Genomic DNA, 12,978 nt, shown 5'->3' with positions numbered 1-12,978 from the left:
CAAGTGAAAATAAATTTCTATACTTGACCAGCGAATTATTTTACTAAAGCATCAAGTTTACAGAAACAGTTCAATTAAGCCTGCAGACAGAAACGAATGTCGCAATGCAAGGCTATTATACTCTATTAAGCAACATCGTTTGTTAATATATTTGTAGATTCTATCATACATAATGCGATTAATTCAGAATAGAATTACATTTATTAAATAAACTACACTTATAAGACTTCCTTCTTGCATAATCTCATCTAGTTTTCCCTCTGCTGAAATCAGTGTGTGTGTGTGTGTGTGTGAGGAAATACAGATGAATTTGTACACATTTAACCTTCGTTTGAAGACAGGTTGATATTTTTTTCTTATGATGTTTACCAAGAGGTTGATGGCACTGTGCTTGTGCATCTTCAATTAGCATCATTTGGACTTTTCAATGCTGATGGCTGGAACCAGCGGAAGCAGTACAACACAAGTACATTCAGCAATTCTGAAACAATCAGAATGATTTAAAAAGGAATGAGAAACAGAGGTAGGTCCTGAAAAAAAACAAACAAACAAAAACAAAAACAAAACCACAAAAACAAAAACAAACAAAATCAAACAAACAAAAACAAAACAAAATAAAAAGAAAAACATGAATTTTACCGGAAAGTATACGACAAAATGAAAGTAGATACGATGGCAATGAAACATAATGTTCGGTTATTTAATGGAATCTATTATTCAGAGATTGCCTCGTCCCGGAAAGATGGAGCATATGAGATGGTTCTTGACTTACCATTCAAATTAGATGACTTAAATAAATCATTGTCACCAGGCATGGAAAAAGAATCAAAATTGTTAACACCAGTGTACCTGCCAAGTTACCAAAGTTCACATTTAAATCAGAAACTGATCTTGTAGTTTTGCTGCCAGGGAGTTTTTCAGTCCTTATAAAGACATTTCAACGCTAATTCAAGATCAATAGAGGAGCTTCTAAGTTTCAGAAGCTTCATCTTGTTTTTTAAGTGAACGAATTTTGAACGGAAGCACCGGCTGGAACATCTGTAGTCACCACATCATTCGTTTCTGCTTTATATAAAGCATAGTAATAGTAATAGGATTATAAGATAGTTGGGCATACATATGACGTCTGTGTTCTACAAACCGGGCAAAGACTAAAAGTTGTGTTCAGAATTTTTAACTTGACCACAAAGACAAATAAAATTCAACTAGATTTTTCATAAAAAAAAGTGTGCATTTAGTCCACTACTCTGGGTCCTAATTCTAGTATGATATATCTGGCCCATCCTTTTACCAGTATTAAAATATGTTAGAACAGAATTGACCATCTGGTGAAATAAAATAAGTAATTTGTAATTTGTCCGTCTCTCTCTTAACGTCTCCCACCCCGTCTCCTCTAAAGAACATTCAGACCGGTCGACTTTGTGGCACCAGTAACAACACGTGCCGCCTCGTAGTTAATTTGCTCCAATCGATCCTTCACATACTCAGTGCAGTTATCCCATATGACGTCAGCATATTCGAGCATGGGACGAATAAATGAAAAATACTTGGTCTCAAGGGATTTTCTATCTAACATATACTTTAAACGAGTAAAAGATTTAGGTGGACATATGTCTTTCTAATAATCTTAATGATATGATTGTTCCAGCTACCGTCATTGGAAAACAGAATACCTAGATCTTTATGTGACTGGACAGTTTTAAGGACATTACCATCCATAAGGAATCAAGGGTGATAATCGGGGTCAATTTTTCTAGAAATTATCATAGATTCAGTTTTCTTCGGATTAAATGTTACCAGCCATCTTGATAAAGTTGATTGACAGTAGAATCTTTAAGGGTAAGACCTGACTGGTGTTAAGGTAAAAAATTCCGAATGAAATTCATTACATACTTATATACACATTTCTCAAAAATCTTATCTATGACAATCAATAAAGATATAGGACGATAATTACTAATACAATTTTATCATCCTTTTTGAAGATAATATTAACTCGTTTCCAAGAACGAGGAAAGTACATAGTGGTTAAACCTAAGTTGAAAATAACACATAGTGGTTTATCAAGTATATGAAAAGCCATTTTTCATAATATAGGGCTAATAACATCTGGACCAAGAGCCTTGTTAACATTTAGAATTTGGAGCATATGTCTGACATAATTTTCAGTGATATGTAAGCTACCAAGTTTTCTATCTGTAATTAAGTCTAAGACCGGTACGGTTTTATTTAAATCTGTAATATTGGACTGAGAAAAAAAAACTGATTGAAAACTTCCGCTTTTTCGTGATCACTGTTGATAATGGTATCGTTCGTCTTCAACGGAGGGATATCGGAATTACGAGTTTTGAAACCAATCACCCGAGAGGTATCATCTACCATTTTATTCCAGATCGGACGTGTTAGCGCGAAGTCTATCGATTCAACTAAGAAGGAAATCTTTTTGAAGTTTTCTGATAAGATTAACAGTTCGGTTTCTACATCGTCTAAAATTGGCCCAATGTTGAGTTAAATTGATTTTTTAGCCTTCTTATGTAATCTAGAGTGTTTGCGTATAGCCCGACGAATGGCATTATTCATCCACGGAGGATCTGAGCTCTAAACAGTTATTTCCTGTTTAGGATAGTCTACAGTGCAGAATTCATAAGAATATTTGTAAACGAGTCAACAAGGACATCAACGTTATTATCGGCGTCAGAAATGACACCGTCCCAATCGATCGAGCGTAATTTGTTAACAAAAGCCGTCAACATTGCATCAATCGTATAACCAAATTCGCCGTTTAAAATATGCATGACTCGATTTGTCAATTCTAATGATTCCATAAGTTGGACAGTGGTATCGTGCCATAGAACCTACGAATGAGTGGCCCATATGAACAAGATCAGTCAGATATTCCTTATTCGAAATGACCAGATCCAAACACGAACTATTGTTTTCTGTGTAATGAGTCGGTTCATTAACAAATTGAAACATATCGTAATTTGTAATAATATTTTTCATACGCGTATTATTGTTGTTTAGATAGTTCATTAAAATCTCCCAAGATGACAATGTTTTCAATACTCGTATCTACTGCTAAGTCAATGGAATGATCAATGAAAGTGAAGGAATGAATCTGGAGGTCTATACAATACTCCGACCAAAAGTTGCTGTTTGTTCTTAAGGTTAACTTCGACCCATAAGCTTTCAACTCCTCTAACGAGAAGTGTCTCTTGGTAGCGACTAAGTTATCCTTTATATACATGGATAATCCCCATCCCATCTACAAATGCGGTCATTTCTCAAAGGAAGTTAAAAACTATCTAATAATATATCGTTATCATTAACGTCAGGACAAGGCCGTGTTTCGCTAAAACACAGAATATCAATGTTACGTAGTTCAACATTGAGAATATCTAGTTTAGGAACAAGGCTATGTTTGTTCAAGTGAACGAAAGACGGAAATGTTTTCATACAATCACGAAAAATGTCAAGTAAAACTTCATCGGTAGACGCCGACGATACCTTAGACGTGACGGAGAAAGGTCCGGTATTGAACTCTACATCTCCTGACAACATCATAATTTGGAACATCCAAAAGTGGATAACACTAAATAGCAAAATCTTACAATTCAAAATGTGAAATTGCGTATTACTATCAGCAAAGACAAAAGCGTTAACTGAGGGATGGAGCGAACCAGAACAAAAATGAGAGTAACTATGTGTGAAAGATACATGAAATACTAAGAGCATCGGTAAAGTAGCAGCTGATTATAGTGAACATATAAGGTTTACAAAAAGTACATCATCAAAAACAAGGCTCTTGTGTTTAGGTCTACATGTGGCTCTCAAGTGCAACAGACCTATTCTGATGCGATGCTCACCGATGGTCACCCACATTAAGTAATGCCGATGTCCCACGAGAGGAATCGCACAAAGACGGGTATGTTTGTGGCTTCAAATATATTTTTACAGTTGAACATATAAACATGTAAATGAATCATAAACACAATTAAGCCGTCATCAAAAAAAAAAAAAAAAAAAAAAAAAAAAAAAAAAAAAAAAAAAACCACCAGTAGTCGGTTGGATGTAAAAGAAATAGTAAATACATTGCTACAAAACAAGGAGTGTTGACACATTTATGGTTCAAAGAGGAGTAACTCAAGTTTATAATAACTCAAAAGATTGTATTACAATTTAGATACGTTCATTTTAACGAGCTATTGTTTTTATTCCTAAAAAGCAATTAAATAATGGGAACAAAGCCTTTTTTAAATGTAATATCCCTATATAGATATATGAAATAGAATTACCCATGATGGCAAAATTTCTGATGATAAGATAAAATCAAGCTACAATGACCAGATGTGGTCACAGTAATTGTAAGTTATACAGGAAATATTTAAAAGGGGACGAAAAACAAGCAAAACAAAAAACAAAAACAAAAATAAAATAAAAGATAATAAAAACAATATAAAAATAAAAAACTCCTCCAACATTAAAGTAAGTTCATTTAAAACAACACTTATGAACAGAATACTATATACATGAAGACGAATATCTAAGCGTATGTGTAATTTTAAGACTTGGTATTGAAACAACATTCCGCGGATCAGTTCCGTGTACTAAAGTCCGTCTACCAATAGATCAAGACCATTTCCATGTACGTTAGTTTAATCTTCCGGTAGGCATTTTGTACATCATAGATAGACCTCCACTGCTTGGGGACATTTGTTGGTACTGAGGGTTAAAATGTGCCAAAGGTTGTGCCTGAGAACGGACTGGAAAACCCGGGGGCATCATTGACGGAGGATTTGAATGGGTATAAGTAACTGCTGAGTTTGACAGAGTGTTGCCAAAAGGATTAACTGACGCTGAGGCTTCGTCCGAATCAGCTATAAACATTTGAGTTGATGTTCGTTTGTTATCACATATTTCTTTTCTGTTTTATCGATAATGCAAATTTTTACCATCCAAAACGGATGGTTTACTTTTTTTTACCAACTCCACTTATGCAAATAGAGCTTTTGCGACTGTCTTGTTCAAGGTCATCTAATTTAGATGCCATATTCGGAACTTCATTAACAGATTTTTTAACCATACATTTTCAGCCTTCAGTTTCACTATTTCGGCATACAATGGTGCTGTTTCCCTGTTAACTTGATGCACAACGCCTGCTTTTCAATAGATTTAACGGCATGTACCAAGCGTTGTACGTCATCATCGGTAAAAAAGAGACTGTTGAGTTTGTTGTGTTTGCGACATCTTTTTATTGATTTATATATCTGCACCCTTATTATTATATTCCTCTCGCTCAAGGTCAAGGTTGCAAAAAAAGTTTTTTCCGCAATGGTTTTATACTATTATCGCTTATATTATGCGAAGCTTCAGGTGAGTGTCTATGTTCTTTAAGCATGTGAAATTGTTGTTTCAAAGTGCATTTAATCGATCAGGGTGCACTCGACTACCTGTAGCTTTATGTAATGTAAACAATGTACCTCCAGTCAATTAAGCTGAACATTATTACCGATTAACACCCACAAGAATGCCGCCCATTAAATTATAGTTGATATATGAAACAGGCCATGTCCATATTAACGCTAAGAACCAACTATGTGATTTTTTTTCCGTGAAAACATTGTTAATTTACACAGTAGAAAAGGACGAAGCCATTACCATCAAGGGAGGTAAACACTTACTGATATATTACTGTTTGGATATACTAACTGTTCTGATAATAAAAATGTCGAAAACTTTCTTGTGGTACAAAATTTTATATTGCATACGAGAAGATTTACTTGATGATCAAATTTGCATTAATATTTCAATAATTAAATAATATTGTGTGGCTTCATTGATACATGTTATTCTGTATCATTTGGCTCCAATATTTGGTATATCAGTACTATTGTTGGTCACCTGTGATTTATATACTATGTAATTGTTTCATTAATAGTTGTTTGTTACCATTTATGATTATGTTTTCTTTTTCTGGGAGAGGAATTTGTAAAAGTGTTCGACACGTGTTTTCCAATCCCGTTCAGTTCTTTATATATATAGCTATACTTATCATGTAATACAATATTTCTGAATACATACTGTTTACACCATATAAAGCATAGGAGGTGGTGGTGGGGCTATTTATTTTGAAATGAAGTATAAACCTGAAATTTCGAATCTCTAACAATTTAAACTAAGCCTCGACATAAACAAGTACTATCTTTAAAAATAAAAAAAGTGGACGCAGTAAAATTTTGTGTTTTTTTTTTACTTTTCCACATTTCATTCAGGAATTAACAAATGACACGTAATTTTAATTTTCGATACAGTTTTTTTCGAACGCAACTAAGTTATTAGTATTTGGTCAATCGGGAAACATTATTGCGATCAGGTGACTTGCGTTTCCACGGAATAACGTCTGTAAGCGAAACTATACCGATTGCGTCGCAAGAAAGCATTTATTCTTTGTTTTGTAAATATGCCTCCACATTCAATCATACAATGGAATGATTACTTCGAAAATGAATTGTCAGCTGCAAATTATCCATTTTTTACATCATGGACTTCCTATTACTAGATAAATTACATCTAAATGGATAAGTATGTAAGAGACTTTTAGTCTCCATCTAATTTAAAAAGGAAAAAACAGGGGTTACAGAAAACTCTTAAATTGTGATTGATCATAATCATTCTGTGGTCTTTGATTGATTTAGACTGTGATTACGATTCCTTAGACATGTTGATTCTATTGAATTTATAACCATGTTATCATAGTATTTTTCTTAGACTCCTTAATTATATGCAAAACTATTTTTCTCCAGAATCTGTATTCTGTCCACATGCCTAGAATAACATTTTGTTATGATATACTGTTTTTATTGTCCTATATCATAATCCTAATTGTCATGGTCTGAAATTAAAACTCCCGTCGGGAGCGTTAGAACTAGATGTAACCAAGACTTCAGGAATAATCTATTAGATATCGTTATTAAAATACTTAGTTAGTCAATAATTTCAAAACCCCTGATGCCACACGCAATCTACATCCTAACAAATTGCATTCCAACGATCATAAACACCAAAACGTCACAAGCTTAGACGACTGATTAACGTGTACCATGATTTAATTGTATACAAAAGCTGGTGGCTATGATGAAAGCTTTCCAATTTCTACCTCAGCCTGCTTCAAAGAGCTTCAAAAATTGGGCCCGTGTGGGTCCGAGTGTCAGCGCTAAGCTTGTCGTAAAAGGCGACTAAATAGTGCTCAGAACCCTGGCAAGGGCCAAAGCGCTCATGAGCAACTAGGTTGTGTGCCTCAGTCAGTTGAATGGGGTAACCCTGGCATGCTACATACTGGAGCCGCCAGGCCATTATACGGAAAACCTGATCGTAAACCATAATGATGCAACAGGTTGGGAAAGAAGCCATGAACCTCACACGTTACGAAAACTGCTGTGGTATTCATTTGGAGTAGGGACTCCGCCACTGGAGGCTAAATTGCCCGACCCTTCCCACCTCTCCCTATTTCCAGTGGCAATCAAAATTCGTCCATCCTATAATCCTGTGTCCATCTCATATTTCATTTTATCATTATTTTATGCTCATTTTATCATCTATGTTCATCGCCTGGATTTAGCTGAAATATATGCTGCTCGGGCGTTAAAAACCAATCAATTAATCAATCAATCAAAAATTGATAAAAAGGGAGAAAACGCACAATTGTGCTAACGTGATTGTGTTGTAGCTGTAGAAATATAATGTTTAAAACAAGATAATTATCTTCATTTTTTTGTAAGTCCAGTCGTACGTTTGTTAAGAAATTTAATCTTTTTCTCAGTATGAATATCAGAAAGCGTTTCAATAGGTTTGTCTGAGGGTTTACATTATTTCTATTTAATGTATCAATTCCCTTCACTAAGAACGGACATTCATATGTTATCTATAGTGCTTATTTTGTAAAAGAAAATATCAGAAAAAAAAAGAAACAAAACAAACAAACAAAACAAACAAACAAAACAAGAAAACAAAACAAAACAAACAAACAAACAAAACAAAACAAACAAACAAACAAACAAAATATTAAAAAAGACGTCGGATCTAGTAATAAAATATACTTTAAACGAAAAAAATCATGAGGTACGAAGTTATTCCTTTACGACATCACCAGCCTCGCCGCCACAATATCAGGTGTAAAGAATGTGAATATATAACCAGCCAAAAAATATTTCAAGATATAGGAAATCCCAAATATTTTTCGATTGGAAATCCTTCAGAAGGCCTTATAGAAATTGTATTCAAAAATGAAAGTGCAAATGAAAGTTGCCAGATTTTTTGCATTATAACCAGACAAAAATAGTTCATGATAGGTAGCAGATCCACGAACATGAACATAGGAAAAATTATTTTTAGGACAAATGTTTTTTTATTCAGTTTCATTGTTACCTGAAAATATGACGAATCAACCCCTGCCTGATTTCAAGACACTCAACACTTCATCAGAATATTAAACACTACAGTAAATGAGGTGATATTCTTATCCAAGGAGACTTTAATGATTATATAAATACTACTCAAGACTTTATAAAAACATATGATTCAGTTTTTCAAAAAAGATATAATGAAAATTGTATCTCAGATTCCCATATGTATTGAAATAACCTTGATAAAAAAACATTAAAGAAAGTGGAAACCTTCGGTTAGATTTATGTACGGAAAGTAGTTTAAGAATAGTCAATTGCAGAAATTTAAGTGATTTACCTTATAGATAAACATGTTTCACATATAGTTTGTTTGTTGTTTGTTTGTTGGGGTTTAACGTCCGAGCAGCAATATTTCAGTTATATTCAGACGATGAACATGAAATTGATGATAAAATGAACATGAAATGATGAAATGAAAAAAAGGATGGGACACAAGGACAATGGGGTCGACAAATTGTGATTGCCACTGAAAATAGGAAGAAGTGGGTAGGGTAGATGCAGCATGGTTGATTATACATTTTTGTACTATCGTCTCTTTTGACCTATTTTAAAGCATTAGTACTTTTCATGTCAATGTTGTTACTCCTCGGATCATTGCCCGATAGGTTGCTTCTTGTTTACATGTTTTAAAAATACTAATATACATGTATTTGAAAAAAAAAATCTAGGACCCCTGCCATAAAAAAATATCTGATGATGTTGCAATAAGTAACTATGCTAAAAATATTCAAAGCCCACCTGTGAAGCAAAAGTTAAGTGAACTAACTGATTGTGGAAAAGCTGTAGAACAAGTCAATACAATTTTACGTGATACAGCTCTACCCTCGACTTATTTAAAGTTATTTAAAAGAAAAAGTGTTACAAAGAAACCTAAGAACCCACAGTTATCAGGTTCATGCCATGATTTTCGTGGTAGTGTCGTCTCGTGAATAAGCACCATGAGGACGGAACATACAGAAAAGCATTTTATTCTTTTCAATCGAAATTTTGAAGATTATTTAGAGGAAGAAATAAAATATAAACGGCAAATTTATAACAAAATTTCCCTTAACATGAACAAAGATACAAAGTCATTTTTTTTAAATCTTATAAATAAATTAAATTCTCTCTCAGAAGACAAAGCAGAGATAAATTTGAATGAAAGTGTTTGTTGATTTTTCAAACAAATCAACTCTTGTAATATGAAAAATAATAGTTTCCATAACTACATTATTATGAATCAAAAAGATAAACTAAAATAACCAGACATCTGAAAAACTTAATCTCAATAACCGGATAACTACTGAAGAAATTATAAAAGCAGTAAACCCCTTAAAATGGCAAATTAGAAGAAGTAGGCCTCATCTCAAATGAAATGATTAAATCTGGTATTCAAAGTCTACTAACTCTTTTTAATAAGTAATTTATTCATATTTTTTATACTAGTATCTTCCCCTAAAAGTTGGAATGAAGGTTGTATTTCATTTATACATAAAAAGGGAATAAGCTAAACCCAACAACTATAGAGGCATATTAATAACTTCTAATCTTGGTAAACTATCTTAGAAGATAATTCATGACAGAATGTTCAAATTCATTGATTCTTATAAATTGATCACTGATAATCAAATTTGGTTCAAACCAAAGGCAAGAATAGCCGACCATTTTCGTCCTAAAATCAATTATAGATCACCGAAGAAAAAAAGGTATTTGCTGCTTTCATAGAACTTTGAAAGGCCTTTGATACAGTTTGGAGAGAAGGTCTTTTCTACATTTTATTGAACCATTAAATGACCATATTAATTTTTTTGGCATTATATACTCAATGTATCAAAATACAAAATGCAGAATAAAATTTCTATATGGTCTTAGTAAATATTTCCCTTCCACTTGCGTAGTAAAACAAGAGATTGTCCTACTCTTTAAAATCTTTTCATAAATGGGCTTTTTAATGAACTAAATGATGGTTCTACTGATCCAGTTTCAATTGGTGCGATAAACATCACGTCTTTAGTACGCAGACTATATGATTTTCTTATCAGAAACACCATATGGGCTAAAAAAAAAGCACTTAATAATGTCAGTAAATTTTGTATGGCGTACACAATTTAATGTGAAAAAAGAGAAATCAAAGATTATAATTTTTAACTCAAATGGTAAATCATACCATAATCAGTACAAGATAGATACTGAAACACTAGATACATTTGAATTTCACTGTTACCTTGGTATTATTTTTAATTATACTGGAACCTTAACCAATCCAAAACACATTTAATGGAAAAGGGAAGGAAAGCATGGTTTAAAATAAAGAAATCCATATCATTTGACAATACTTGCAATTCATTGTACAAAACTGAACAGTTCAAACACTTATTATTTGTACACCCAGCTATCGACCGGGACCACCTAGTGAGCGTAAATTTATTGAGGTTAGTTCATTGTTTGTCAGCACGTGCAACTAGATTAGAGCAGACTTTAGCTGTTACATAGTAGCCTAGAGAGAATCTGTGACGTACCCATACAGGTACTACAAAGATATTCAAAGAGAAACAATTCGTTTGATGCCTTTTTGAGAACAAAAAAGGTTTCATGGTGTATGTAACTTTACAAAAATCATATAGTCTCTACTTTAAATGCTTAGAAAAAAATGTAATGATAAACTCCCTGCACTTAATTTGGAAAATTAAAATCAAACTAGAACAGCGTTCATAGTACCTCATTTGAATTCCGACATAGGTTTGTTTTAATTTATGACTGATCAAAAACATTGCACTGTGTCGGTTAAAATAAAAACAAATTAACAACATACCACATTTTGCTTTAAAGTGTCATATGAACACTTTCTGTCTTTTTGTCATGAATTATACTATACTTCTTAAAAAGCATCATTTCAAAGTGATTTTTACTGTTTCTGGTAAAATGTCTGACAAGAAAAGATTGAAAGAGTACTCAGTGAATGTGTAGGAATAACACATATGATTGTTTGCAGTTCAACCAGCTCAAGATGAACAAGAGTATTTAAGGGAGTAAGTTGATCTTTGGGAAAATGTTATTCAAAAATTTATCGACAATAAGGCAATCGGGGTAAAAAAATGACCTTTGAATTACAGAGATAAATTAGGTAATACGAAAAACCAAATGTGAATCATGTTACCTTTCAATGTCAAAGTCTATTACATACTATTTGAATTCTAATGGGAAAATCCGGTCATTGACATTTGTATTATTGAAATCACGTTTAAATAATAAATTCCCTGATATATACAAGTTTTCTTTTACATAATGTGATAAGACAAAACAAGGGTGATAAATTACAAACAAATACTTTCGTATAAAACCTTCCTTGACTGTCCAAAATGATTCAGTTCTCTTCACATTAATTGATCATACCAGACGTGTTTAGATGGATACTAACTCTTTTCAGTCTTCATTTGAGAGCAGATTAATCAGCTTTTCCCATGAGGTATACAAGGAGATAGAAAGTGGCAGGAGTGATTGTGTATCTCCTTATAGCATAATTTCTGCTCTTTTGATGTTAATGGTAGGGACCGGCGGAAGAAGTAAATCACAGATACGGTCAGCGGTTTTGAGAGGTAGCTGGGACGATGAAGTTATTTACCAACAATACAAGTCACTGAGTAGAAACGTTTTCAGTTCAACAGAACATGAACTCAGTATTGCTACAAAGCTGTTCATCAAAGAAGGACTTAGAGTAACGACAAATGTCAGTGACGTGGCAAAGACTTATTTCAATGCCGAAATTGGAGAAACAGATTTTAATAACAAAGTACAGTCTGCTAAGAATATAAATGATTATGTAGCCAGAAGAACCAATAACAAAATTACAGATTTCGTTTATCCGGACTTGTTTTCTCGTAGAACAGTCATGTTTCTTGTAAATGCAGTGTATTTCAAAGGTGTCTGGGAAAAAGAATTTAACCCCCAAAACACAAGAAAGCAAGTCTTCTTCTTGACAGAAAGAAAGAAAGTGAAAGTAGATATGATGACTATGACACACCTCGTACACTTTTACAATGGAAAAGATTACTCAGCTATCTCATTGCCGTACACAGGGAAGCAGTATGAAATGGTGTTTGTCTTGTCCAGGAGAATAAATGGATTAAATAACCTAAAACGCTCATTCTCACCAAAAATGGCAAACGAAATTGAGTCCAAATTCAACCAAAGAAGAATTCTTGTAAAAATACCCAAGTTCACTTATAAATCAAAAACTGATCTGAAGGTCTTGTTGCCAAAGTTGGGTATACGTGACATTTTTTCCCTAAATGCTGATCTATCTAATCTCGTTCAAGGAATACACAACGGTCTTTATGTGTCCGAAGCCCTTCATGAAGTTTTCATTGAAGTTAATGAAAAGGGGACGGAAGCAGCGGGGGTCACTGGTTTGTTAATGTTGAAGTCAGGTTCAGTTTCAAAGCCACCTAGCTTTATTGCCAACCATCCGTTTTTGTTTTATATAAAACACAGGCCTTCTGGTTCTATTTTATTTATCGGACATTACATTGCATCATAA

At 33.4% G+C, this 12,978-nt stretch overlaps 1 protein-coding gene across 1 annotated transcript; it reads left to right on the top strand.

Annotated features, from left to right (window-relative positions):
• Positions 1-11,847: 11,847 nt before the first annotated feature.
• Positions 11,848-12,978, top strand: LOC148616926 (neuroserpin-like). Its single transcript, XM_088585095.1, has one exon. It carries the CDS (start codon positions 11,848-11,850, stop codon positions 12,976-12,978), a length of 1,131 nt encoding a protein of 376 aa, XP_088441221.1.

This window comes from Perna viridis, chromosome 5, assembly GCF_037379345.1.
Source record: "Perna viridis isolate PV_CMFRI_1.1 ecotype Kerala chromosome 5, ASM3737934v1, whole genome shotgun sequence".
Classification (NCBI taxonomy): Eukaryota; Metazoa; Mollusca; class Bivalvia; order Mytilida; family Mytilidae; genus Perna; species Perna viridis.
This window is presented reverse-complemented; position numbering and strand designations above follow the sequence as displayed.

Bases quoted from the DNA above. Each gene is read 5' to 3' on its own strand.
- LOC148616926 (XM_088585095.1), top strand. From the start codon at position 11,848: ATGGATACTAACTCTTTTCAGTCTTCATTTGAGAGCAGATTAATCAGC.